Below are 27549 nucleotides of genomic sequence, written 5' to 3' on the forward strand. Positions count from 1 at the left end.
GGATTCAAAGTTTGCCCAAATCAATTATGTCACCAGATCCAGAGAAGCAGGTATATGGCAGGAATTAGCATCCCAAATTTTCAGGGGAGGAAATGAAGACCCGGGGAAATGAGGCAACCCTGCCCAAGGTCACCCAGCACAGCCGAAGTGGAGCCTTCAGACTCTTGTGCAGTTTAGCCAAAGCACAAGATGGCTGTGGACACTGGGCTCCACGCAGGGTGTGGGCCTAGGGCTAGTTCTTCTACAGCAGCAGCAACATCTGTCTGTCTGTCTGTCTGTCTCTGTCTCTGTCTCTCTCTCTCTCTCTCACACACACACACACACACACACACACACACACACAGTGACTGAGGTCTCCACCGAGCAGCCCAGGCCACGTTCCAGAAAAGAAAGAGGACCCTCTTTCCTCACCGGCAGGAAAAGCATGGAGCCTCATGGGCCCCCAGCTGGCATCTCCATAGTGACAGAATCACAGAAGATGTGGGGCTAAAAATAAAGCCTCCACCTTCTGAAACCCCCACCTGCTCGGCTCCAGCTGCAGGAGGGCTCGGTGACGCTGAGTGGCCAATACCTAAACAGCAAGGAAGGCCCCTCCGCCCTGAGAACAGGGGACAGCACACCTGGGACACCAGGAACGAGAGACCATCTGTGCTCCCACGAAAGAGTTTTCCACAGTCGTCACCCACGGGTTCCCAGACAAACCGGCTCCGTGTGAGTCACGCCAGCAAGCAAAAGGCACCCTGACCTCCGGGCACAAACGTTCCCGCACACGCACAAGCACCCCGTCCCTGGCAGGCCTCCGGAGGCACCTCTTAAGCCTTGAAAGTACAAAGTGTTCCTTTTCCAAAGGCATCAAGGCTTTTTAAGTTTCCTCACTTAAAAAGAGAAGATTTACAAAACGCTTAGCTCCCCAGGTAGGCTCTGAAAAACCTACTTAACTCCAAAATGGGTGCAGTGTGCGGTAAATGGTCTAAAGTAGCCGTTTAGCCGAGAGCTTCAGAGCCAGACTGCCTGGATTTGAATCTACCAGCCATGTGACCTTGGGGAAGTCAGCTTTCCCCTCTGGGCCTCAGTTTTCTCATCTGTACAATGGGGTTAACTGCAGAGGGCCATTGAGGACCTAGCGGAGAGTAAGTGCCCCAAGAGCTCAATCATTCAGTGGCCCGGTGGGTCATGTTCTTGTTGGGGGGCCAACCTGAGAACCCAATAGTGAACGGACATCCCAACTGAGAGCAGCCTTTCAAGGTGCCAGCTGTGCATCAGCTGGGAACCCTCCGTATTAGCCAGCACTTTGCACACACTGAATGCCCCCCGCCCCACTCTCCATCTACATGACCTTCCACAAATCAACCCCCAGCCTCACCTTATCTTCCGAATAATCTATAACACGGATCACAACGTATGATTCCTAGTATGATTATTAACTATATTACGGCTAATTTTAAACGGCCTTAAAATTCTCAAATAGCACACAACAAGTGCAACTCCTCATTAGTCAGGCAGCCCTAAGTTAATAATTAAGCAGCCTTAATTGGTGGATATGGAACTGCAGGGCACAGCCTCCTAGGCACCACTGCACATGGAACTGGCCCAGCCCGGTAATGGATTTCCTAAATCAGCTCACAGAGCTAATTCACATGGAAAGTTAATTAGCCTAATGAAGGCAAGTGTGACTTAGTGAATTCCAGTCTGACTTTCTGCTCTGACTCAGCCACCCCAGGAGGCTGCCAATGTCATCCTCCCGGCTTCGATTTCTTGGAGCTCCAAGGAGGGGGCCCAGGAGACAGTGCTGCAGGGAACCATGTGTCCCCGGCTCCCCTACTACTATCAGCTGGGAGTCAGCAAGTGCTCAGAAGGCCACTAAGAGGCAGGACACACCTTCTTGTGGGGCTGACTCTGGAACCTCTGCAAGGGAGGGAACTTTCCAGCAAGTGGAAGTCACAAGTGAGTCCCAGGAGGGTGGAGGGCCAGGCACCACCCCCACCCTCATAGCCTATGACTGATGAAGACCAGGGCTGTCCCTGTCCAGGAAGACAGCAGCTCACGTGTGCAGGGCAACTGACAGTCCACAAAACCACCCTCTCATCCAGACTCTCACTGCATCCTCCCCTGGGAGGGAGCATCGCTGCCCCTGTTGGATGGATACAGAAACCGAGGCCCAGGAAGGTGCGATCATCAAAGGCCATTCACCTTGGAAATGGTGCAGCTCTTGCCTCCCAGACCCCTAGGCCCTCCTAGTTCAGCTGTCTTTCACTGTTCCCCATCCAGGGGCAAGCCAAAGTCAACACCTCGCTGGCCCAGAAATGGCCCAAGTGTCCATCAACAGACGAACAGATAAACAAAAGGTGGTCTATCTATATGGTGGAATATTACTCAGCCATGAAAAGAAAGGAAATTCTAACACATGCTACAGCATGGATGAACCTGAAGGACATTCTGCTCAGTGAAATAAACCAGACGTGAAAGGACACACACTGTATGATTCTACTTATGCGAGGTACCCAGAGGAGTCAAATTCACAGAGATAGAAAGTAGAATGGTGGGTGCCAGGGGCTGGAGGGAAGAGGAAATGGGAAGTTGTTGTTTAATGGGGACAAAACTTCAGTTTGGGAAGACGAAGAAGTTCTGGACACGGATGGCAGTGATGGTTGCACGACGACGTGAATGTACTTAATGTCACTGAACTGTACGCTGAAAAGTGGTTACGATGGTAAATTTGATGTTATGTGTAATTCACCACTCAAAAAAAAGAATGAAGCACTGATACACGCTACAACATGGATAAACCTCGAAAACATTTTGTTACAGGAAAGAAGCCGGACGCCAAAGGTCACACGTTGTACGATTCCATTTATGGGAAATGTCCAGAATAGGTAAATCTATAGAGACAGAGAGTAGATCAGTGCTGGCCAAGGGCCAGGGGAGGAGAGAGAATGGAGCATGATTGCTAACGGGCCTGGGGTTTCCTTTCGGGGTGGTGAGGATGCTCTAGAATGAGACAGAGGTGGTGGCCGCACAGCGTTGTGAATGCGCTATATGACACTGAATTGCACACTTAGAAATGGTCAGTTCTATGTTACATGAATTTCACTTCAATTTTAAAAAAAAGAAGGAAAGGAAAGAAACTCTGCCGTTCTCTGGCCTTCTCTCCTCCTGCATCCAAAGCCTCACCCGGTGCCCTCTTTTTCTGCTGGGCATCTGTCCAGCGGCCCTTCCTGCCCCTTCCGTGCACTGCACACACTGGAACCTCCATTTTCCCTCTGCGTCCAGGTGTGAGCACAGCCAGGGGATTGGAATCCTTCTGGGTGTGTGTCCTTCCAAGCAGGTTAGGATTCTAGTGAGAGCAGTAGAAATCTGGAAGGCAGCCTCCTGGGAGAACAGGTGGGCCAGACCACCTTCCCCGAGTTTTTCTTCGTCAGAGGCTTCATTAAGCCCTCTTCCAAGCTCGGAACAAGGCAAGGTGCTCCGAGGAAGCCAAAAAGGTATAACTCGGCCCTGCCCCTGGGAGCCCCCGCCCGGCCCAGCTGGGACGCCTGGGCCCCGGGAGCTACACCAAGATAACAACAGTCCGGGGAGTGGCTCATACAGTGTGGGGAGCCCCAGGGAAAAGCAGACCCTCTAACTCTTGCTGAAGGGACCCCAGAGGCTCCCACAGGGACCCACCTGTGTCTCTTCTCCGCCTGGCGGCCACAGGCCCTTCAGCTCTCCCAGCTCAGAGGACATCGCAAGGCAGCCACCTACGGTGCAGGTGGGAAAGACAAAGCGTTGGCCTCTACCTCCTGCCCCACCTGCCGCTGCGTCCTGACCAGGCCACTTTGGGTCCCTGCTCTTTCTCTAACGAGCAAGGAGAAGGTCAGAAGTGGGGCAGGAAGAGGGGGACAAGCCAGAGCAAACTGACCCAGCCCCAGCTGAGAACCCAGAGTGGGTGGTGAGCAGGGCCCACCCTCATGGACAAGCCCCAGCCCACTCTGAACTGTGCCCTTTTAAAAACATGCCTGTCCCACCCCCATAAACGGGGTTCCTAACTCAGCCAGTCTGGAAGTGGCTCTGACCTGAGGGAAGGAAAAGGCACCACTTCCCAAGACCTCAAAGGCACACAGTTGGTGGAGCCTCTGACCACAGCCTCCTAGGCGTGTGGCTACAAGACTTGACAACAGGATCCCAGTGGGGGCTCCAACTCAGGTACGTGGCCGTGACCCCAGAGCGTGCAACCCTATCTTGGGGAATCTAATCCTGCTCTAAATCCATGGTGCCTTTTGGCCTCTTTGGAGAGCAAAAGCTACAGAACAAAAGGAGAGAAATTCTGTTTTCCTCTCTGGAAAAAAAGAAAAGCAACAAAAAACTCACACAAACCCAAACTGAAAGCTTCTGGGCACTGCTCAGACCGAACCAGATCAGGAAATACTGATGGATTTTTTTTTTTTTTCTTTTTTGCCACACCGCGTGGCTTGCGGGATCTTAGTTCCCAGACCAGGGATCGAACCCGGGCCCTCAGCACTGAACGTGCAGAGTCCTAACCACTTGGCCACCAGGGACTTCCCCTGATGGATTTTAAAAACAACAACAACGTAACAACATGGCAGGGGCCATGTAATGGATGTGACAACGTGAACTTGAAGAATCGAGGACCCCGATTAGGACAAGAATCCTGGCCAGCAGGTAACCTCCTCTGTGGTTGGCCCAACTCATGACCTCCCTGAGCTGTAGTGTGCCCGTGTATGAAACACGACAGCTGAAAGCACTGAGCGCCAAATCATGACCTCTTCGAGCCTCAGTTTCCTCACCTGTAAAGTGGGCACAGCAGCACTTCTGGGTGTCAAATGAAGCACAACGGGCAGAAGCACTCCATGCCATGGAGGGTGTTACACAAAAGGTGGATGAATGAGAAAGGCCGCTTTGCCTCTGGACCTCTAGCCACCGCCTCCCCACAAATGGTCATCAGGCCCTGAGTCACCACCAGGCCACTATGCTGGGCACCAGGGACTCAAAGACAAATAAGCCAAGGTCCCTCCGCCTGCAGAGCAGCTGGGCTAGACCAGATATCCCTATGGTTTGGAGAGGGAAGGCCTGCCGCCTTCTCCTTGGGCAGGAATCTCAGTATTCAGAAAAGTCTATCATGAAGCATCAATCTGGTTGGGTACAGGATGGGTACCACTATCAGCCTAAACCCTCCAAACACCAGTCCTGCAGCTCCCAGGCCACCAGGACAAACCTGAGTGAACCGAACATCCCAGATTTCACAAGCCGGCCTCCAGTTTACAACCATGTGGTGAGTCTCAATCCTGCTCCACGCCCAGCCTGGGGTGGTAAGGTTTCAGGGAAACGGAAAGTCATTCCTCCTGAAAGGTCAAACCCTTGGACTTGGTTTTTTCCCACGCTCCTTCCGGCTCCCCTATTCTCCTAAGATGCTGAATTCCTCTTTTCCTCCCTGCTGGAAAGTCAGACAGAACATTCCTCAGGAAAGGGGACAGTTTGCCGGGAGAAATAACAGAGGTAAAAAGAGAGAGAAATGGGTGTAACTGGTGCTCTAAACCTTGGTACCCAAGGAGTGCAGAGCAGACGCGCTGGTCAGCATGCGTCACCATGACCTCACGATGCTCGGTGAGTCACCCGAGTGAGGCTGGGACCCGAAATGAAACGAGCAGCTTGGGAGCTCAGCTGAATACTGATGTGGGGATCTGTTCACCACCTCCCTTGCTACTCCTAGCAGCAAATGCCCAGGCTGCGTGGCCCCCTTTCCACACCAGGTTAGTGCAAATCGTGCTCTGGACCAATGAAACAAGCCACCTCAGAACTCTGCTTCACTGGGTTGGAAAATGTCACAGGAGTAGGGGAAGAAATGAGACCTTAAGTTATGCATGTCCATTTGATGGCTCAACAAGGGGGAATGCTTTCAGAACTCTTGAAGCTTTTGTTATTAATGGTGTTTTAGTGTTGGGTTCTTAAACACATCAAACAAATTTCCTTCAAATTGGTAGTTACCGACTGCCATGGGGAAGGCTGCAGGCCTCCCACCTCCCAGATGGCTCAACCACAATGAACGTGTGGCCTGTCAGATGCACAGCACTGATGAACTAACTGAAATATGCTTTAAGAAGCAAACCCCAAATAAATGTGAAATAGCTGTTTCCTTATGCAAGAGCCCCGAACTGCCTCCATGGCTGGCCGTCCCTGCCAACTGAACGGTCCCCGGGGCTCCTGCTTCCGTGTGGTTTTCAAAAGACTTAAATGTTTTTTGTCCATTGTGATTACCCAAGAGGGAAAAATTCTAATTGCAGAAAATGTCTGGTATCTCTCCCTCTTATGGAAAAAAAAAAAAAAAAAAAACCCGCAAGTGAAAAGTCAACTCTCACAAAGTGCCCAGCAGGACAGAAGAGAGCAATGGACCAGCCAGCGATAAACCGGCCTCGAGCGCGCCTCCCCATCTGCGGGAAGCCCCGCCTCCCCGGCAGCCCCGCGCCCGGATGGAAGCTGTTCCCTGTTGGAAATGGGAATGGCCGCCTATTTCTACCCCGATGCCTAGCCCCTGACCCCAACCCTTCAAGGTGGGTTTTCAAGGGTCTGTAAAGAGATAGCAGAGGGACAGCTGGCAGCCCCCACGGAGTAGCCCTCCCTCCACCCGCCTCACGCAGGGCCATGGCGCCTGGTGGGCGCTCCCTGGGGCCTGACTCCTTCGTGGACCATGGCCAGGTGAGGCCAGGAGGCTGCAGGGCCTGACTCAGTCCAGCAGGGCAGCAGCGGGAGAGAGCTCTCGCCCTGCTCCACAGCACAGCCGATGAGTCAGCCAGACCCTACAGAGACCTGGGGGAAAGCCCCCCAGCTGCAGAGAGAGAAAATTCCATCCTTCGCGGGGAACCATTTCCAAAAAGGGAAATAAAGAACCTGGGAGAGAAGAAAGAGCAATAATCCCTATTACTTATGTACCAACTCTTCACAGGGCACACGAGGCAGAACATTTTTGGAAAGGTTTCCAGGACTAAGAAGGAGTAAGAAAGCCAGGATTTGAGGGTTGGGAACCCGGGAAGCCCCATGCTGGCCTGAAATGCCTCAAGAGAATCATTTCTGGGACTTCCCTGGTGGTCCAGGAGTTAAGACTCCAGTTCCCAATGCAGGGGGCTGGGGTTTGATCCCAGGTCAGGGAACTAGATCCCGCAGGCTGCAACTAAAGACCCTGCATGCCACAAGGAAGATCTTGCACGCGGCAACAAAGATCTGCGTGTCGCAACTAAGACCCGGTGCAGCCAAATAAATAAATATATATGTATTTTTTAAATGGTAAAAGCTTAAAAAAAAAAAGAAAAGGATCATTCCTTTGGGCGAAGGGCTGCCCTTGGCGCCTCCCAGCAAAGACCAGTTAGTTCTGTTAGACGTGGGGCTGCCGACACCCCCTTGTGTACGAGAACACGGGACCTCCTGTGGAAAGGGGAGATGGGTGCCCTTCTGGAAGGGATATAGGAGGGCGAGGTGGGGAGCCTATGCCCGGATATTTCTCCTTCCTCTGGCACCCGAGACAGAGCAAACACAAGAAACTGCGGCCCTGGCCTTCATTCACCAAGTAATTACTGAGCGTCCACGAGGGGCCCCGTTCTGTACACTGGAGTTACCATGGGGGTAAACACAGTGACAAAGACGGCAGATGGGTCATTGCGGTGGGGGTGGGGGGGTAGCACGAGGAGGAAAGAATCTCATCGCGAACGCTGCAGGAGCTGAGAGGAAAGAACCACACTTGGGATCAGCCAGGAGTGGGTGCAAGTCTTGGCTCAGCCCCAGCCACCTGTGCAGACTCCAACAAGTCACTAACCTCTCTGAGCCTTTTTCCTTTCTGTAAAATGTGGCAACAGTCCCTCCTTATCTCTCCGGAATGCTGTGTTGTGGAACCACTTTGTATAAACTGTCCTTACTCATTATTCACGGATTCCCGTATTTACGAATCCGCCCACTTGCTACAGTTTACTTGTAACCCAGAAACTGACGATCGCCGCGCTTACGAGGTCATTTGCAGACATGCACGGGGTGGAGGTGGGGGGGGGGGAAACTGAGTCACCCAACGCCCAACGTGCAGCACAGGTCAAACAAGGTGGCCCTCTGCCTCCTGTTTCAGTTCAAACTGTCAACAAGTGTCCTTTCTGTGGTCCATGTACTGCCACAGTTTTCACACTTTGGTGCTTTTTTTGTTAGTGATTTAACATGGCCCTGAGCATGAAGCCAAAGCACTGCCTAGTGCTCAGAGCTGCTCAGAGCCGAGGAGGCTGTGATGTACCTTATGGAGGAAACTCGTGTGTTAGATGAGCTTCGCTCAGGCGGGAGTGATAGTGCTGTTGGCTGAGTTCAGTTAATGAATCAGTAATATATAATAAATTAGGCATCTTTAAAGAGAAACACACATAAGAGGGTTATGTATTGATCGGAGGACAAATACGTTGTGACCAGAGGCTGGCGGGAACCTAACTCCGCATTTCCCCTAAGAGCAGTGGTTCAGGGCCCTTGACAGAACGGCCAGGAATGGGCCTCGACTGTGTGCACACGTGACCTAAGATGTGTCATACTCGAGGGCTTCCGCTCTGTGAGGCCATCGCTCCTGCAGCTGACTATGAGCATCACTCGGGATGGAAATCAGCCTCGGGGTCCCCGAGTCCTGCGGCTTCTTTCCATAACTCTCTGCCTTTCCCCTGCACGCCCAACTCCCAACACCTTCCCACAAGAGGGAAGCGGGACCTCGGGGCTTCGGGGCTTCGGGGCTTCGGCGAGGAGAGGGTGTGAAACCGCTTTCCTGATGCTCTTCCCCAAAGCTCTTGCTTGGGTTTGATTTGTCTGTTGCTGGAATCCTGCCTGTTGGTTCATTTTGTTTCTGTCCTCTGGCAAGGGCAGTTTATTGTGTTTTTTTGTTTTTTTCAAATTTAATTATTATTCTGACGAACTTCATTTCAACGGTAACTATATTTTTTGTTTGTTTTTAAACGATTAAAGCAATTTTTACTTTTTTTGAATTTTTTTTTATACAGCAGGTTCTTATCAGTTATCTATTTTATACATATTCGTGTATATATGTCAATCCCAATCTCCCAATTCATGCCAGCACCACCACCACCTCCCCTGCCACTTTCCCCCCTTGGTGTCCATACGTTTATTCTCTACATCTGTGTCTCTACTTCTGCCCTGCAAACCGGTTCACCTGTACCATTTTTCTAGGTTCCACATATATGCGTTAATATACGATATTTGTTTTTCTCTTTCTGACTTACTTCTCTCCGTATGACAGTCTCTAGATCCATCCACGTCTCTACGTTTGTTTTTTTAATACTTATTTATTTGGCTGTGCCAGGTCTTAGTTGCAGCATGTGGGATCTTTAGTTGCTGCATGAGGGATCTAGTTCCCTGACCAGGGATGGAATCTGGGCCCGCTGAACTGGGAGCGCAGAGTCTGGACCACAATGCCAGCTCTCCTCCCCAACAGTGCTCTTTCTGCCTTTGGTCATAAAGGCTTAGCAGGGGTTTTTCTTGGTGTTTGCTGGGCTGGGAGTGAGGAAGACGGTACCCCTGTACCCGTTTGACAGGAAGAAAGGGCTGATGTACAGGGCTGCTGTCCGACTTCAACTTCGCGAGTATAAAGAGCCAGCACCAAGCTGGTAGTTAGGGACCTGGGTTCCAGGCTGCAGGACAGGTCTTGGGCAAGTCACTGCTTGAGAGGGCAAGTCAGCCTCGCCCTCTCATCCTTAATGGGGTACAGCCCTCCCAGCTCCAGTGTTCCCAGACCCTCCAGCAAGGCTGGAGAAGACTTGAAAAGGCACCACCAGGCTCCCCACTTTCCCTCCAGACCGATTCTCTCCTTTCACGCAGGAACCTTTTCCGGTAGGGCCGTGGTGAAAACCACAAATTTGACTCTAAATCCTACACACCTTTCCAGGTGCCCTGACTATCAAAACTCCACCCATTCTTCAAGGCCTCCTTCAAATCCCACCTCTTCCAGGAAGTCAACCCTGACCGCCTTACCCAGAAAGGGTGTCTCCTCCTCTGAAGCCTGTCTGCTGTTTAAGCAACACTTATCTCACATGCCCGGTGTTACCCGTGGGAGCATCTCCCTAACCACACCGTGAGTCAGCCTAAGCTTTAGGTGCAATGTTACGTACTATATTCAACTCTTATCTGTCCAGTTTTCCAGAAACCTTTTGTGATGAGTTATAAAGAATACAGCTAGATTTACACTTACATATATACGTGCACATAGACAGACGGTAAAGTAGAAATAAGTATGCTGACCACAAGGGTAAGTGAATACAGTCACTACATGAAAATATAGCATTGTGCTCCCAGCATCCTGGAAGCCAGGGAAGAGGAGGTGACCATAATCAGTTGGAAAGACAGTGTAGGTGGAACGGGAAGAGTCTGGCAGAACTGGGTACAAACCCGGAGTGCCTTAGGGCCAATCAGTTGACTTCTTTCTCTGGGAAAATGGAGGAAGAACACCATCTAACGCGCAGGTTCGCGGGGAAGCCTCGCACACGCGTGCAGCACACAAACCACGCCTGTTTTCCGGCTCCACCTTCCTTCTCGTTATCAAAGGAAGAAGCAACCTACATTCCCCGCCCACAGGGGAGGCAAATCTTGCCTGGCCGTACATTCTAAAAAATTTTTCATACGAGACTCTGTAAGACTTGAGCAGAGAGGGGGCAACGCCCCACGTTACGGTTAGCCCTGGTTTTAGAGCAAAGCCAGACGACGATTTGCCATGGCCGCCATGGCTCTATGTGATCACATCCCGGGTACCCAGTGAAAGCCTAATAACATTGACGGGAGGACCTACAGGGAAGCTACTTGAAGACCACTTAGTGGCAGGGGGTCCTGGTGAGCAGGTTTCAGGAGGGCTGTCTGCAAGGCTGACCATGTCTCCTGCCCATGGCTGAGGACGCAGGCGTGAGATCACTGTCCTTCCATGACAGAGCACATGCCCGCCCCCACCCCCCGCTGTCTTCTCCAAAAGCAGCAAGGCAGCGATCATGAAGCACCAGAAGTTTCCTCTTCTTTTTTTTAAAAAAAAAATAAATTTATTTATTTATTTTTGGCTGCATTGGGTCTTTGTTACTGTGCGCAGCCTTTCTCTAGTTGTGGCGAGCAGGGGCTACTCTTCACTGCGATGCGTGGGCTTCTCATTGCAGTGGCTTCTCTTGTTGTGGAGCACGGGCTCTAGGCACGTGGGCTCAGTAGTTTTGGCTCGCGGGCTCTAGAGCGCAGGCTCAGTAGTTGTGGCGCATGGGCTTAGTTGCTCCACAGCATGTGAGATCTTTCCAGAGCAGGGATCGAACCCGTGCCCCTGCATTGGCAGGCACATTCTTAACCACTGCGCCACCAGGGAAATCCATCACCAGAAGTTTCCTCTTCTAATCTCTACAAATGAACTGTACATTCTCCACGACTGGCTCTTCTCAGGGACCAAGCTGGAAAGCTTTAACGGGATGGGATGGTTAAGAGAACATCTGCCTGGTTTTAAAAGAGGCCTCTAGATATGGAGGAAGGCAAAGCTGGGCCCCAGTGAGAGAGGATGTACAGTCCACTTGGGACAAGGGCTCTTAGCTCCTCACCATTTATCCCACAGACATTTTACCTAGAGCCTCCCATGTGCCAGGCATGGGGGATGCAGAGAAATGAGATTCGGCGCTGACCCCACAGGAGCTCAGTCTGGCAGGGAGGCAGAGAGTAACATTTAACTGCCGTTCTGCCTAAGTTACATTAGGGTGGCACAAAGGTGGAGGTGATGGACTCCACCTGGGAAGGTCAATGAAGACAACAAGCCTGGGTCTCGGTAACGAACAGTCATTAAGGCAGAGGACGCAAGGCCCAAATCCTACAGGGCCTCATACAAGCAGAGGAATTTTCTTTCGGATTCCATAAGGAAGGACCAACCAAGATCAAGAGAAACCAAGTGACTCAGTGAAGCTCGTACGACCTTATGGGACGGCCAGGCCTGGAGCCTTGACTCCCACAGTTCAGTTACCCTGCTGCGTCCCCTGCACGGCGAGTGCAGAAGGCCAAAGAGAGAAGCCCATTCCACACCCAATGCCCAGAGAGCCCAGAGTCTGTGCCGGGCCATCGTCATAGCAGAGCATGTACTGTCCTAGTCATCTGGCAAGTCCCTCCCTATAAGAAAAACAGCCCTTCCTAACTCACTGTGTTTCTCTCTGCAAAGGGAGAGGACTGGGAATCTCCTCCATCACAGAAGAAGAAGAAGAATTTAACAGGGACCGTCCAAGAGTCAGATAAACTAGGTCCCCAGAGGCAAGCTGGGGAGGGGGCTTCTACTGCATCCAGACACTGACGCTGACGGTGCACAGGGTGCTGACCCAGGGCGGGGGACCAGGGATGAATCAAACTCCACCCCTGTCCTCCATCCTCCAGGAGCTCACAATCCAGCCAGGGAGATAAGCCGGGCCCAAAAGTAACTATAAAATAAGGCAGGCGGTGATAAGAGTCACACAAGAGACACAGATAAGGTGCAGTGGGAGTTCAGAGCAGAGATGAGTCACGCTGGGTGCTTGGCCGCAAGGGAGATTCAGATGACGGGGAGCATCTACCACATTCCCCTCAGAAAGGAGGCGGGGGGCTCTAGCCTATAGCCCCAGTGGCTCCCAGGTAGCGGCTGGGGAGAGAGCTAGGAGGGGACCGAGAAAGATGCCCAGAGGAGGTCCCCTTTGAAGAACCCTGATTCTGAAGGGAAGGACGCAAGGAGGCCTGAGACTTTGGAGAACTGCCCCAGTCCCTATTTCAGAGGCAGGGAGAGGAGTGTAGGATGAGGAATTTGGAATTTACGCAGGGGCAGCAAATGCGTTGAAAAGGGACAGAGCTAAAGATTTGCCTTGAAATGACATTTGCCTAGCAAACACACTCTATTTATTCAGAATGTCCACTTGAGGTTTCCCGGCGGAATTAGCTACACGTTATGGCGGAGGCGGGCACTAGCGTTTCCCTCTCCCCAAGTTCCCCATCAGCCCTGCCTGCCCCTGACAAGCAAGGCTGAGGCGGGTAGGGAGGAAGCTCGCCGCTCTGAGACAGCGCCGGCCCCTCAGGTTGCAACAGCAAAGGGAGACTCACGGGATGGAGAGGGGCCAGATTTTCCTCCAGCGAGGGGGACACCGGCAGCACTTCTTCCCAGTCCTAGCCCCCTCTCTGAGGGCCGCACCCCGGGCTCAGGCCCCGGACACCCACCCAGCCAGGCCAGCGCTGGAGGGCTGTCCAGGTGGAGGCGGGAAGCCCAGAAGGCTAGACCGAGGGCTTTGGCCACCACTTCCTCTCGGCCCCTTCCCAGCACTGCACACACACCTGCCCCTTGGCCGCCGTTGACACTTGTCACTGGGGGAGGGGAGTCCTCCGCGCCTCAGCCGGAACCGACGGAAATTAGGCATTAGCGTCGGGGGAGACCCCCTGAATCCCGAGGGCCAGCGCCTCCCGGGGGCCGGGCTGGGGGCGATTTCCTGAGCCCGGGATCCCCGCGCGCCAGACCCTCCCCCACGAGCGGGGCGGCGGGGCACGGGTCTCCTACTTTTCCCTCCCGCCGAGCGCGCGGGCCGGCGGACAGGCGGGCGGGCGGGCCTGGGCCTCCGGGAGCCGCCGCCCGGCCGGGGTCCGCACCCCGCGCCCGCCCCCACCCCGTCCCCTCCCCGGGGGCTCCGCGCGGGCCAGAGGAGGGGGCCCGGCCGCGCCGCCTTCCGGCCGGGCCGCCGAAACACTCACCCCGCTCCGCGCGGCGCGGCTTCGTCCTCTTCGGCAGCGCTGGGCCGCCGCCGCCTCACGCCGCCCGGGAGGCCCCGGCCCCGCGGCCCCGGCCCGGCCGGCTGCGCCCCGCGGCTCCGCGCGCCGCCGCCGCCACCGCCGCCGCCGCCAGCTGGCCCCGGGCGAGCGGCCGGGCCCCCGCGGGCATGCTCCCCGGCCGTCGGCGGGCGTGCGGCGGGCGGGCGCACGTGCGGGCCGCCGCGGGTCTGGGCGCTCGGAGCGCGGGCCGCGGGCCGACGAGGAGGCGGCGGCCGGCGGGGCGCGGGGCCGGGCGCGCCGGCGGACCGCCCTGACAGCTCTACGCCGCGGCGCCGCCGTGCCCCGCGCGCCCCAGCGGCCGCTGCTGCCCGTGCGCGCCGGGCCCGCCTCGCATTCCCTCACTCGGCGGCAGGCCTGCGCCTCCGTCAGGCCACGCGGGGAGCCGCCCGCCGCCTCCGCCCGTCCCGAGGGCCGGCCTCCGCCCGGAGCAACCCGGCAAACTTGGTGGCCCCGCTCCGGCGCCGGACGTGCTGTCGCCCCGGCGACCCCCGAAAGCCCGGGGCTCGCTTCCGCGCGGGAGGCCCCGGGCGCTGGACCCGGCCCACGACCTCTCGGCCCTTTTAACACCATCGGCCTCGCCTATCGGGAGACTCGCGAACAGTAAGAGGGGAAGGGAACGAGGAGATCTGCAGAAATTGGGAAAAAAATACAAACAAAAAAATCAAGTCCTTCGGGAGTAAAATGACAAATCAAGGGGAACGAACTGCGGAAGACTTCGGAAGGCATTTGGAATGTGTGGACAAACCAAAGGTAGTTAATTGAAGTCCAAACCTTGATGCCGGGTACTTGCATCAGTTACCGACCCGATTTGCAGAAATAGGCATCAAGGAGTTCTCTCCTCAGGATCCCAAATATGGTCTGGACCAAAAAATGAAAATGCTCTTTGGTCATCAGAAGTCGTGGGAGTAATAGTAGCCAGAGGGTAAGTTCTAGTCCCTGACCTCAAGGAACTGGCCGAGGATCAGAAAGAGCTTCATCTTGATGTTCCCTCCCGACTGGACGCTCCAGTTGGACCAAGAGGGTACTGAGTGAAATTTAAAGGAAATCATAAAGCGTATATTTACACTGAGCAAGGATGGCCTTGTTTGTCAAGATCTGAAGTAACTGAATTAAACAGGGCACACCCAAAACCTACGGGTAGTTTACCTATCACTAAGTATTATAAGGTCGAGAGGAGCGGGGGAGCGCCTTCCCCTGGAAGGGCAAGGGCAAGCTCAAGTTAAAGCGCTCCAAGATGACTTCAGATCAAGTCAGAGAGAACAACCCTGACCAAAGGCTGTCCCATCTCCTTGGACACTGAACGGGCCAGGAGAGCCGCCGTAACACAGCTTGCCTCAAAACGCCTCATGATGACACGGAGACAAGTGAAGGGGTCCCCATAAACACTAAACCCTCAACTCCTTCCCTCCACCAAGGGGTGCCCTAAGACCCATTAAAGGTTTTCAGCCCCAGTGCTGTTCTGAGTCGGCCAGGGATTGAGTCATCATCTGTCTCCTGTACAACCATCCTCCTTGCCTGAGGACCCGTGGAAACCGGATTGGATGACACACGCTTTTGCTGCTACTTCTCCCTGTACTTGTGCTTTAACCTAATAATAAAAGTAAAAAGAAAAAAAAAAAAAAAGCATTTCAGAGCATACAGATCTCCAGAGTGAGGCTCTGCCTGTAGGCCAGTCGGAACAGAGCACCTGGACGGCTGCCATTGTAACCCTGCAATGACTGCCCTCAGACCAGTAACACGGAAGACTTAACACCATTAAAAACCAGATCCCACAGTTAGCCAGTTAGGAATAAATACACTAATATCACAGTTATTTGTATGCACAAATATTTATTAAGTGCCTGTATTCAAGAATGAAGAGGAGATGGTCCCTGCTCTCATGGAGCTTACAATTTCATTACTCCAGCATTTGACTAGATTTAAGAACTGCAACAAGCACTGGTCTTTGTCTAATGTCAGCAGCACTATAGGAAGCAAATTTCTCACGTTATATTGGTCACTGTTACAGTGAAATTGTGAATAAAACATTATCTTTGAAGTCTGTAGTCACAGCGATGACATGACATATAATGTCCAGCAAATGCAAATTTGTGGCTTGATTCCTCCTATTTGAGAGGGGTCTGCTGAAATAAAACACAAATCAAAAGGGGAAGGCTTAACAAACAGGTCCTAAGAATACTGGTGTAGTTTAATATATTATTAAACTGCCACAGAACTCTTGGCAAGGCAGGAAATTATCTCCTGCAAAATCTGTGCAATATAATTGGTTTAATTAGACCTGCAAATCTCATAACCATGTACAATCACTTATGATGGGTAAATACGATTTACCTTTATGATTCCTAAAGGGCTCTAGATATGTATTTATTTTTTAAAAAGCTTCTTAGAGACTCACAGCACAAATGGCACATTAAAATTTAGTGAAAACTGCTTTTGAGATATCTAAAAATTAAAATGACAAAAGTGTCTAACTTTTCTACATTTATAAGTACAGAGTTCAGAATTCAAATAGCATTCAGCAAAGCACCTGGCTTTTCTGAGTTAAAAAGGGGAACAAATTTTGGTTGCTTATCAAACTCCAAAAGCAAATCATAATCTTCATATAGATCTTCCAAACGTTCAGTGGCAGCCACTTCCTTCATGTGCTCCTGTGTCACAGGCCAGCACCTTTAGAAGTCTAATTATGGAACACTCAAAGGTGCAATTATTTTGATTACATTGGCAATACTTTTTTTTTTTTTTGGTAAAACAGCCTATATCAGATAACCCCCAAATCATCTACTTTACTTAAGATCACAGGGCTTCTGAACTTACACTAGCCAAGTTATCAATTACTCATTAAAAAAAGCACACCATTTAAACTCTAAATGAGCCCAGCTCACTTAAACTCTAAGAAAGCTCATTTTTTGCAAAAAGATGGAGAGAACAGCTTAGACCACCTAACAAATGTCAACCAACCCAAGGCAGTTTTTAAGTCAATTGCTGGGGACACAGTCTACTTTTCTAAGAAAGCACTGAAATCGCTACTTCAAAAGCCTATTTAATAACCCAGAATGAATCAGAAATGTACTGTTTATTGAAAACTTACTAGACACCAGGCACTTTACATAAGCTCTCACAATGGAAGGCAGCTTCTTATCTTTACATGGAGGAAGGCGGCCCTGAGCAGGGTGTGACCCAGGTTTGTCTGGCTCGCCTGTCCCCTGCCCAGCTGCTACAGTCCTAGCGCTGCCTAGTAGCTACATCTACTTGGGACCCTCGAAGGACAGAGGACATTCCCCCCACCTCAGGAGGCTTTTCAGGGAAAGGAAGGGGGTAGATCCAGGGGAAAGGAGAGCAGTAACTCTACTTGCATTTTAAAAGGCACTTCCCAGAAGTGGAAGATTCACTTAGGTTTGTCACTAACTGCAGCTCAGCCCCAGAGACAGCAACAACAGGTGCTTTTTAAGCTTGCCACCTCTCCAGCTTTCAGGTTGTTTTTAACTGGAGTATTTGTACGTTAAGCATTACCAAAGGGAAAGACGGCTGAAAGGATTTTCCTTGGTGTCCCTCTTCACAGCTACGAAGAAAAAATTTTTTTTTCTTAATTTTAAATAAGTGACTGATACTTCCAATCTATTACACACGTCACAAATCAAAGCATATGTTTCCTGAGAGGTACAGAACACATCTTAATGGGGCTTAGGTTGGAATAAGACTACTAAGAAGATAACTCCCTGACAAGAGAAAACGCTCATCTCTTCTGAAATGGCCATTTCCTATTCTTAAGAATGTAATAGACTTTACAATACAAGTAGGGAACAATGAAACATCCTAATAATTTTCAAGTTAGTTTTTAATATCATGTATAGGAACACATTAAAGGGAGTATCATCGGTAAAGTCGATCCCTTTATTAAGTCTTGACACAAGCTCTCCTGGAACTTGATTAAAAAGAACGTTTTCTTCACTATAACTAGGAGATTAAAAAGAAAAAAAGACTAGGAAAAAACACCAAGAATAAGGCACTTGATTCTGCTGATGAGTAACTCTGATTAGCTGGAGGTCTCCAACAGGTTGCAGGAGTTGGAAGCAAAGGTTTGATTCACGGACAGGAAGGAGCAAGAGAGGCCGCTGTCAGGCGACCCCCGCTTGCTGGGAACCCCTGAGCTGAGCAGGGAGGCTGCAGGCACCAGGCCCGAGCTCAGGCAGGGGAAGCTCCGGTGAAGGGTGCTCAGAGATTATCTGAGATCCCTGCTCGAAGGCATACATATACCCTAATGGAATAATGGGTGGCTTGGCTCAATATAACTACATGCTCTCAAGAGCCACAGAAGAAGGAGAAAAAGCTCAAAAGTAAACCAAACTGTAAAACCGGAATCAGTGGGAATCAATGGTGAAAGTTTGGAATGAGTCTGTTTGTCAACACATACCAAGCTTGAATATGTGGGCACTGGGTTCTGACTGGCCACCAAAAAGTGGGCAGCTAAGCAGCCTGGACCTGACCAGAAGTCAGGACCTCTACCTGCTAGGCTCCCGATCAGAGCACAGCTTCCTGCCCACGTGCTACTTCTGAGAGCCAGGAGGCATTTCCAAGGCAGTGCGCTGGAGCCCTCCAGCAACGCCACGCGAAAGGCACCGAGCTCTATCTAGACACGTTCCCTGTCCAGTAACAAGCAGGGAAGGTTGCTCTCATCTCAGCCTACTGTTCTTACAGCAGCTACTATGGGAGTATTTATTTTTCTTTTTGGCGGGGTGGGGGTGGGGGTGGGGATAGGGGTTAAAAATGTCTTCATGACGATCTGACAGCTGAGGCCACGTACACTGAGGAAACTGGGGTTGCTCTTACAACCTGAGTGGTGGCCTATATTTCCATCAAAGCTTTATCACCTCATTGTCAAGGGCGGGACACAAATTACATTCAGAATGATGGGCAGAAAGCTACAACTCCCCAGTTGTTAAACTTTTCTGAAAAGCACTACATCTATCACAAAATTAGAGAATTACATCTCTATCATTTTTCTTTCTTACAAATAATGAAGTTTAAGGGAAACAAAATGAGATATTCTTACTTTCAAAGCTTTCCAATATTCCATTATTTCCAATATTTCCATTATTAACTATTCCAATATTCACTCTAAGACATGGTTCAAACACGAATTACATTACTATTTTTAAAAAACTTCAACACAACTAAATCCAGAGTATGCTGTTTTTTGTTTTTGTTTTTTTTTTTTTTTTTTGCATTCAGCATGTATTACTCTATCATTACGGAAGCTGTCCTTAAGCATTTATTTAAAAAAAAAGAATCATATTCACAACGTAGAACAAGTTTATAAAATTGGTGTGCAAAGTTAATGGTAAAAGGATAACACTATTTGTTTAGAAACAAAGCTGTCTCCCCTATTTACATTTCCTTATTCTTGCTATAAATTGGATATATATACTATTTAAAAATAATACTTTTTAAATAGTAAAATATACGAGATTCCTGAGCATAACAAAAATATCTTGAAAATATGTGGCCATTTGAAGTATAAAATAGCAAGTGTAAAGAAGAGCATGATTGTAAAACTACTGAGTGAAAGCTTATAAACAGTACAAAATAGTTTGCCTTTTCTGAGTGCATAATTACACATTAGTGCAAACAAAACTGCCTCAACATTTAATGGCTACAAATCTCAAAGATTTGCAGAGGTGCGCAAAACATGAAATTTCTTTAATGTCATACGAACTGAACCCAGCTCTCGATTAATCTTCTCCAAGCGATCTTCCAAGGCTTCCTGGGTGAAAATCATGGAAAAAACTTAATTAGAATTCTACATCAAGTTCACCGATTCTATAATTACCACCAAAATGACTTTTCTTTCAGCAAAAGAGCAAGTATAAACATCAAAATTACAATCATTTTGGTTTTTATACAAATCGTCATTTACATTATTTCTTTTAAACGAAACATAAATCAACTTTTCAACCATTCAAGATAACTGCTTATCTTTAAATAGAAGGAGAGAATTATTTGACTCCGTTGAACTGAGAACAGTACAAGAGGAACCTAGAACGTTCTTCACACATTTCGCCAGAAGAAACAGACACATCTGACTGGTGCCGTATCCCACTTACAAGTATATCAAATAACTTTCTTGTGACAAAAATTTCTAGGTTAAAAAAGAGGAAAAACGCTGGAGGAGACTTTTCCAAGAAACAAGATATTTCACAATGAGTCAGTGTAACAAATGCTATTTTTAAATAAATAGTACTACTGTTAAATAGTACCTGGAATATATATTCATCATTTTAGATACTTTATTAGATATTAACTCCAATGGTATCCTGAAATAAAACTTAAAAATTTTCTCTTCAACAACTTTAAATTGTAAAAAAAATTACACGTTCATTTTAGAATTTTTAGAAGACAGACGAGCAAGAAGCAACAAATAACCACTGTTCCCCTTTCTGGTTTTTTTCTGCAGATAGGAACACCAGTTTTAAGAAAAATAAAATCAGAATCAAACTCTACTTCAGAATGTTTTTCAATTTAACTTTTCTTGTTATGGAATATACTTTATGACATCATTGTAAATTAATGTGCAATATTCTATCAGATATACCATATTTAATCAAGAATCTTTTAGTTGAAATTTAGGTTGCTTCTAATTTCATATATCACAAATAATGCTGCAATATATATTCTGAAACATACCTCTACACACACCTATAAATACTGCCTTAGGAATCATTCCCAAAAGTAAAAATGCAAGGTCCAAAGAAATGTAAAATTTTAAAGCTTTGGATACATGTCAAGCTGAACTCCAGAAAGTCTGTGACGCTTTCTCCTTCCACTCGCGTGTAAAAGGATAAGCTTTTCCCTAGCCCAGGTTCTGGTGGTTTTTTGTGTTTTTTTTTTTTTTTTAAATACCTGCCAATGTGATAGTTTAAAAACCATGCTTTTGTTTAAATGTGTGGGATTTTTTTACTCATTGGTGAGGCCAAGCATTTTTCAATATTTTTTGCCCAATTTTACCTTTTTTACGTATGAATCATACACAAGCATCCTCAGCCCTTTTCTGCTGCCATTTGTCTTCTTACTGGATTGAAATAGCTTTGACATATATGAACAGAACCTAGGGCCCTCTAAGTCTTATTTTAAGAGCTTATCATCATTATGTAAAAAAATATATTAAACAGAAGTTTCAGATATTTAGAATTAGAGTATGAACAAGTTTTCTTTCTACTTTCCCAGTAAACTGTTTTATTTTATTTATTTGTTTGTTTATTTATTTATTTATTTTGGCTGCACCTCGCGGCATGCGGGATATCTTAGTACCCCGACCAGTGATCGAACCTGCACCCCCTGCATTGGAAGCACGGAGTCTTAACCACTGGACTGCCAGGGAAGTCCCCCCAGTAAACTATTTTAAAATGAATTTCATGTGTTGACTTTTACAAATTACTGAATAAAAACGTTCAGAACAACAGAAAAAATGAAAGAAAGTCAGAAAAAAAGAGAAGTTAAGGATACAGGCCCTAGAAAAAGACCTCTGCTATTTTCTGTGTGTCTTTCTCACAGATCAATCTGAAACTGAACTTTTCCTGACATTAAGGCACTGAAAAGCCAAAGCTTGCAGTTATATAAGAGACATATCATTGCTGTTATGTTTAAAATGTTACAAAAAGAGATTTAAAATGTTCCATGGTTTCATGCATTTTAATTCTCTTTGAAAAGCAACTAAAAAAAATGTACACGGCCCACTTTGCCTGCACCATCTCCTGCTCAATAATGGAATCACACCTCTCTTTTTAACCTCACATCTATTCCAGTTGCAAAGTGCCACTGTTTTATATGTCTACTAAATGGAAAGGGGTTCAGAAATAAACTGCAGATTGGGGAGGAAAAAACAAACACAAAAAAGGGAGATTTAATGTGAGAGCCTTAAAAATGTAAAATCTGTTAACAGACATACTGCCATTTGCTCCCAAGTTAGTTTCTTGAAAACATGATGGCATGAACACCTTTTTCTTAGCAGTATAAAGGTAAAATCACTTTTTGTTCCTGAAAGCTAGCATGCAGTTATAAAATACGCTATCATCCAAACACTTCCTGTAAAGGCTAAAAGTTTTGATCGACTGTTTCAGTGTGCCTAAAAACTGTGATATTAAAAAATCATCGAGGGCTTCCCTGGTGGCGCAGTGGTTGAGAGTCCGCCTGCCGATGCAGGGGACACGGGTTCGTGCCCCGGTCCGGGAAGATCCCACATGCCTCGGAGCGGCTGGGCCCGTGAGCCATGGCCGCTGAGCCTGCGCGTCCGGAGCCTGTGCTCCGCAACGGGAGAAGCCACGACAGTGAGAGGCCCGCGTACCGCAAAAAAAAAAAAAAAAAAAAAAAAATCCTCGTGGTTAAATGGAGCACTGACTCGCACCAAGCCTCCAAAGCAGACCCAGGGTAAGACACTTCACCTGATTCAATCTTGTCTGCAGAGTGATTCGTCCTCCAGTAGAAGGCATTCGGCTTAGTGCTGCCTCAATCTGTTAACACAAAAAAATGTTTAAATAAAAACAGGAGAATTCTAATTAGTGGCAGGGAGGTTTATAACAGAATGGAAAGAAAAGACTTCAGCCTAGTACTTTCTCGTCCATCTCGACTTCTCATAAGTCCCCTCTGTCACAATTAGTAACAACAGCTTGGCTCACACACGTTTCTAGTGCAGCTCTGTGTGGCATCCACAGTAACTTCCTGGGTTTGACTCAGTAATTCCCTCCTGACTCTTCCTCAGACGTAAGCATTAAGTGCAGACAAAGATTTAAGACACTTTTTTATGTTTGTTTTTACCTGGTCTTTTTCTTTTGTAAGTTCATCAAAAAACCGTTCCGTTTCAGCTAGGGTCCTAATTTTTGCTGTATACTCAAAATCATTACCCTGTGGTGGTACGTAGGCAGGCTTACACTGTTCATAGCTAACTGATTTATTCTTCTCCCAGGCTGATCTCACAGAGACTTTCTTCACTCCACTTGGCAACGGTTCGGGGGAAGAGCTATGATTAACATGGATGTCAGTGGTTTTTTCTGAGTATTTTTTTTCTGTCAGAGAGAAAAGAAGTTTCTTTTATTTCTTATCAGCTCTTCTATCAGAGCATGTACATACTAAATATGTTACCCAACTTCACTTTCTGAAAATGGCTGCTACACGGCCAAAAAAAATGTAATGAAAAGAGATACATAATGAATCATATATACTCAGTTTTTTTCTCCACAGAATTCTAAAAGCCCTGCCCTCAGTTTGACAATCTTCACAACTTCCCTAAATAAACTTAAAGCAAAAAAAAAGTTTAAAAACTAAACAACACATTTAGCGGACATATACCAACATTACAGAGTTAGTATTTTAAGGGCCTACCCAAGTGATTTCACATACATTATCTTATAACTTTATAAGATAAATGAGAAAAAGAAACTTAAAATATAAATGAGAAAAAGAAGGTGCATATAAGTTACAGAATATAAAAAACTGAACAGTATGGCCCTGGTAATTAAAGATTAACATCCCCTGTACCTCGGTTTCCCAACTTTCCAATGAGGATAACAACACTGACACAATATGAGTGTCACAAATGCTTATTTTTAGAGGCCCTTGGGTAAAAAAAGATTTAAGTGCAGGATATAATGACATTTAGAACCTTGAAAAGATACCAGAAACTCACAAAATGAAAGACTAAAACCATAACTGATAATTTTTTTTAGGAAAAGGTACCTTCTGAGTCATCTAGAGGAAGAAACTGGAGTTGTTTCCTTGGATTGGGACGTTGTACTGTAGACACAGGAACAGTATCTAAATCATCCAAAAGTATATCAAATCTATTGAATGAAGCAAGTTACTTGTGAGAAAAAAAGTGTTAACTGATGTTCCCTATCTCCACTAGAAAGATGAGCTGGCATCCAGTTAACTTACATATTCACATATCTTTAAAAGAGAAAGGTGGCCATATAATTTTTTAAAACTGAAATTTAATTTGTATTTTCTAACACAAAATTATACTTACATACTGGCGACTTGAAGCATTTACCAATACATTATCTCATCCGATCTTTGTAACAACCATATGAAATAAGCAGGTAGGCATTATTACCCCCGTTTTATAGAAGAGGAAACTGAGGTTCAATGTGCTTCAGTAATTTTCCCCAAGAGCCTGACGGAGCTGGGCCACCAGCTCTCATGTCTTAGGAGTCAGTGGCCCTCCCACCACAACACACACTCCCAACCACACTTCAGAGAGAACTTTCTCAGGAGCACAGGTAAACTTGTGTTTAGTGCCACGGCCATACCAGGACAGCCCACTTTCTTGTACAAATGGCCCCCAATTCTCCCTGTATCTTATACCTTTTAGGAAAACAAAGAATTATCATTCTATATCCAAAAGCTGGAAGAGGTTCTGAGGCAGTATTTAAATTTTATAGTAGCCAGTTTACACACTTAAAAACTGTTTTCACGTATTATAGTACTTTTTTATTTTTAGTATGACATTTATTTAAATGATTTAAATCCACAGAATCCCCATTAACAACTGAAAAATTAGTGGCAGCTAGAGGCATAAGTTGACATTTTTAAAAAATCAATACTATATATATTTTATTCAACAATTTTAGAGAACTTACCGAATCGGGCTGCTTTCATTTTTGCTAAGTAGATGACTAAATCCTGGGGACAAATTTTCTTTAGGGGATCGCTTTGGACTATAAGCCACAGTCACTGGTGTTAACATAATCTCTCTTTTTGCTACAGAGGAAAACGAAGAGGAGACAGTCTGTTCCTTCTATGTATGTGCTAGGTTGGCAGAGCATAGCTTCTTTTCCAGTACCTTATTTCTAACTAAGAATACATTTTCACTGTAAAACTTTTTCGAAGATAAATAAGAGTATACAAAGTAAAAATAGTTCATAATCCTAACATCTAGAGGAAACCACTGGCAAGATTTTAGTGTATCAGACTGTAGTTGCAGCGCTCTGACTCAAAACTGGTTTTTCAGGATTTTAGAAGTCGACTGGAAATAAGATGGAAACACCAGTGCACTAGTGAACATTCCTAATAACACAGTCATACACGAATCTCCTCAGCAGTTACGGAGATGGAAATTAAGGATACACAGAGGCCCAATGCTTAACTTTAAGACCATACTTATAATTGGCTAAAGAAAAAGGTGACTAATGCTGAGTAACCTTAGGTAAATATATGGAAAAAAACATCATTTTTCAGGCTAGCTTAATTTGTTTGAACTACTGTTTAATTAGATAGTTGTCAAAATATCTAGTTGAGTTTGTCTCAAAAACTGTGAAGTGGTATTAGTTGCAAAACATTTGCGGGACACACTCAAAAATCTCACTTTGATAAACGGTGAGAATTTCTTCAGTTATAGTCATAGTAACTGTGCAATCAGATGGTGTTATTGAACAAGATCGTATTTAGGGATTCTGTGTTCAGAGCACTGTACTAGGTGCTAGGAAGAGTGTAAGGGACACAGAAAGCATCAAACAGTGTGTATGGCTCAGATGCCACTCTTCCAAGCCCAAGAGACATAAACCTCTAACTCTTACTTGGAGTACTTGATTTACGATTTGAAGGTGGTAAAGATGACGATCTCTGTGAAGCAGAATTAAATCTCTTTTGTCTTTGCTGGGCACCTTTCTCTGGGGACCGACTTGCATTGACTGAAGTGTCAGTTAGCCGAGCAGTCACTAATTCTGTAACAGAAAAATGTAAAAAAAGAAATACAAAACAAACCTAGCTTCAGTTATCTGCTTTTTATTAACAGATGGTTACACCAAGCAAGCAATTCTTCTCACCATCTAGATTATAATGATTACTTGCAAAATGCACCACATTACAATGCTAAAAAATGCTTGATGAAGAAAAACGTGTGAGGTTTCAATGAATTCATTCTGGTTCTCTGTTTACAACTGGCATTCAAGGTGATTTTTCAAGAGCTTATTTTTAGAAAGCAGGTCACTAATTTATTTACTAGTGGATACTGCTTTGGAAAGGCAATGCCAAAGACGTTAATGATGTAATTAGCAGGCCCAACCAAATAAGCACCAGAGCAAGTACAAGCGCCTGGACCTGTGAAATAAACAGTATTAAACATACTTCTTGTCCTACTGATAGATGCTCAGTAACCAAGAAAGGGAGAGTAGGAAACGTTACATCTCACTTTATGAACACCAAATGCCTGTCGTAACTTTTTGATGTGTGCAAGTAAGACAAATTGATATGAAAAGTTTTCAAATATCCTTAAGAATGTCACGTAAATCTTTAATAATCAGAACATAATATGTCATTTGAAAAGGTACCTATGTGATGACAATGATAAATTAACAACTGGGGGGGACTTCCCTGGTGGTCCAGTGGTAAAGAATCCACCTTACAATGCAGGGGATGGGGGTTCGATCCCTGGTCGGGGAACTAAGATCCCACATGCCGCGGGGCAACTAAGCCACAGTGCCACAACTACTGGGCTCACACGGCCTGGAGCCTGAGCGCCACAACTAGTGAGAGAAAACCCGCACATCACAACCAGAGAGAAGCCCGCGCGCCACAATGAAGAGTCAGCACATCGCAACAAAAGATCCCACATGCCTCAATGAAGATCCCACGTGTTGCAACTAAGACCCATCATAGCCAAATTAATTAATTAATTACTTTAAAAAAAATTAACAACTAGGGGATTCAACTGTCTGCAATGGGGCCGAAACAGCATAAAAATAAATTTAACTTTTTATTTTATTACTTGAGGCATTTCATTTTAAGAAGGCAATATAATTGGGGGAGAAAGAGATCTATATATCTATATTTCTATCAAACAAGGAATAAAATACTTACTATTTGAGGTATCCTCTTTCTCCGTCTGTGTGCCCCAATTTTTAAATACTTTTTCTTCATCAAGTTCTTTCAAAGCTTTCATGATTGGTGTGTCTGAAGTGTCTCTTTGTTTTTTTATCAATAAACTTGTTGGTGAACTTCCAGGTGAAGGATCCTTTTCCAGAGGAGAATGGTACCTTAAATAATAATTGTAAGACACACGGTGCTATGAACAGAATATTTGTGTCTCCCCAGAATTCTTACGTTGAACGCGATTCTTATGACGAATTCTTGTCCTCACCTTTTGGAGGTGATTAGGTTTTGATGAGATGATGAGGGTAAAGCCCCCAAGCTGAGATTAGTGCCCTTATAAAATAAGGAAGAGACATCTTGATCTCTCCCTACACACATGCACCAAAGAAAGGCCATGTGAGGACAGAACCAGGACCCAACCATGCTGGCACCCTGATCTCAGACTGCCCACCTCCAGAACTGTAGGACATAACTGCTTGTTGCTTAAGCCACCCAGTCAAGGGTAATTTGTTGTAGCAGCCTGAACTAAGATGGTTTACCGGGATTACTAGGGGAATACCATGAGGGTTGACAGTTACTCCACAATGAATACGTATGCTTCACAAGGCAAATCAATAAAATTGAGCCTGTATATAATAGAACAGTGCTTCCCAATCCTTTTCACAGCCTAGAGCATACAGAAATATAATATTTATATGGCACTCTGGAGTAAATGAACGAGGCTGCTCATGGGGGGCTCAGCTATCTGGAGGGTGAGGACCAACCTCTTGTCCGAACTGTAAGCCCGTGCACAGGGCACAGCACTATGCCAGTGGCACAGGTGGAGATAGCTCCTCAAGGCCTACAGAAGGAAAATTTCCGAAAAGCACTAGCGTTTCAAAATAAAGTAAA

The 27549-nt window shown here is 47.0% G+C and overlaps 2 protein-coding genes across 5 annotated transcripts in view; both read right to left on the reverse strand.

The window, feature by feature from the left end:
• Positions 1-13858, reverse strand: part of PITPNM2 (phosphatidylinositol transfer protein membrane associated 2) — a 143793-nt gene extending 129935 nt beyond the window's left edge. For all 4 annotated transcript variants that reach the window (XM_079941777.1, XM_079941776.1, XM_079941775.1 and 1 more), the window contains exon 1: positions 13723-13858. The gene's annotated coding sequence lies outside the window, so the exon portion shown is untranslated. The remainder of the gene's footprint in view (positions 1-13722) is intronic.
• A 1786-nt stretch (positions 13859-15644) lies between these two features.
• The window catches only part of MPHOSPH9 (M-phase phosphoprotein 9), a 55044-nt gene continuing 43139 nt past the window's right edge, over positions 15645-27549 (reverse strand). Inside the window, 7 exon segments of the mRNA XM_079942337.1 lie at positions 15645-19561; positions 22236-22304; positions 22609-22856; positions 23527-23630; positions 24429-24549; positions 25365-25511; positions 26647-26822. Of these exon segments, the coding sequence (XP_079798463.1) occupies positions 19460-19561; positions 22236-22304; positions 22609-22856; positions 23527-23630; positions 24429-24549; positions 25365-25511; positions 26647-26822 (967 nt within the window). The 3' untranslated portion in view covers positions 15645-19459.

This window comes from Stenella coeruleoalba (genome assembly GCF_951394435.1).
Source record: "Stenella coeruleoalba genome assembly, chromosome: 14".
Taxonomy (NCBI): Eukaryota; Metazoa; Chordata; class Mammalia; order Artiodactyla; family Delphinidae; genus Stenella; species Stenella coeruleoalba.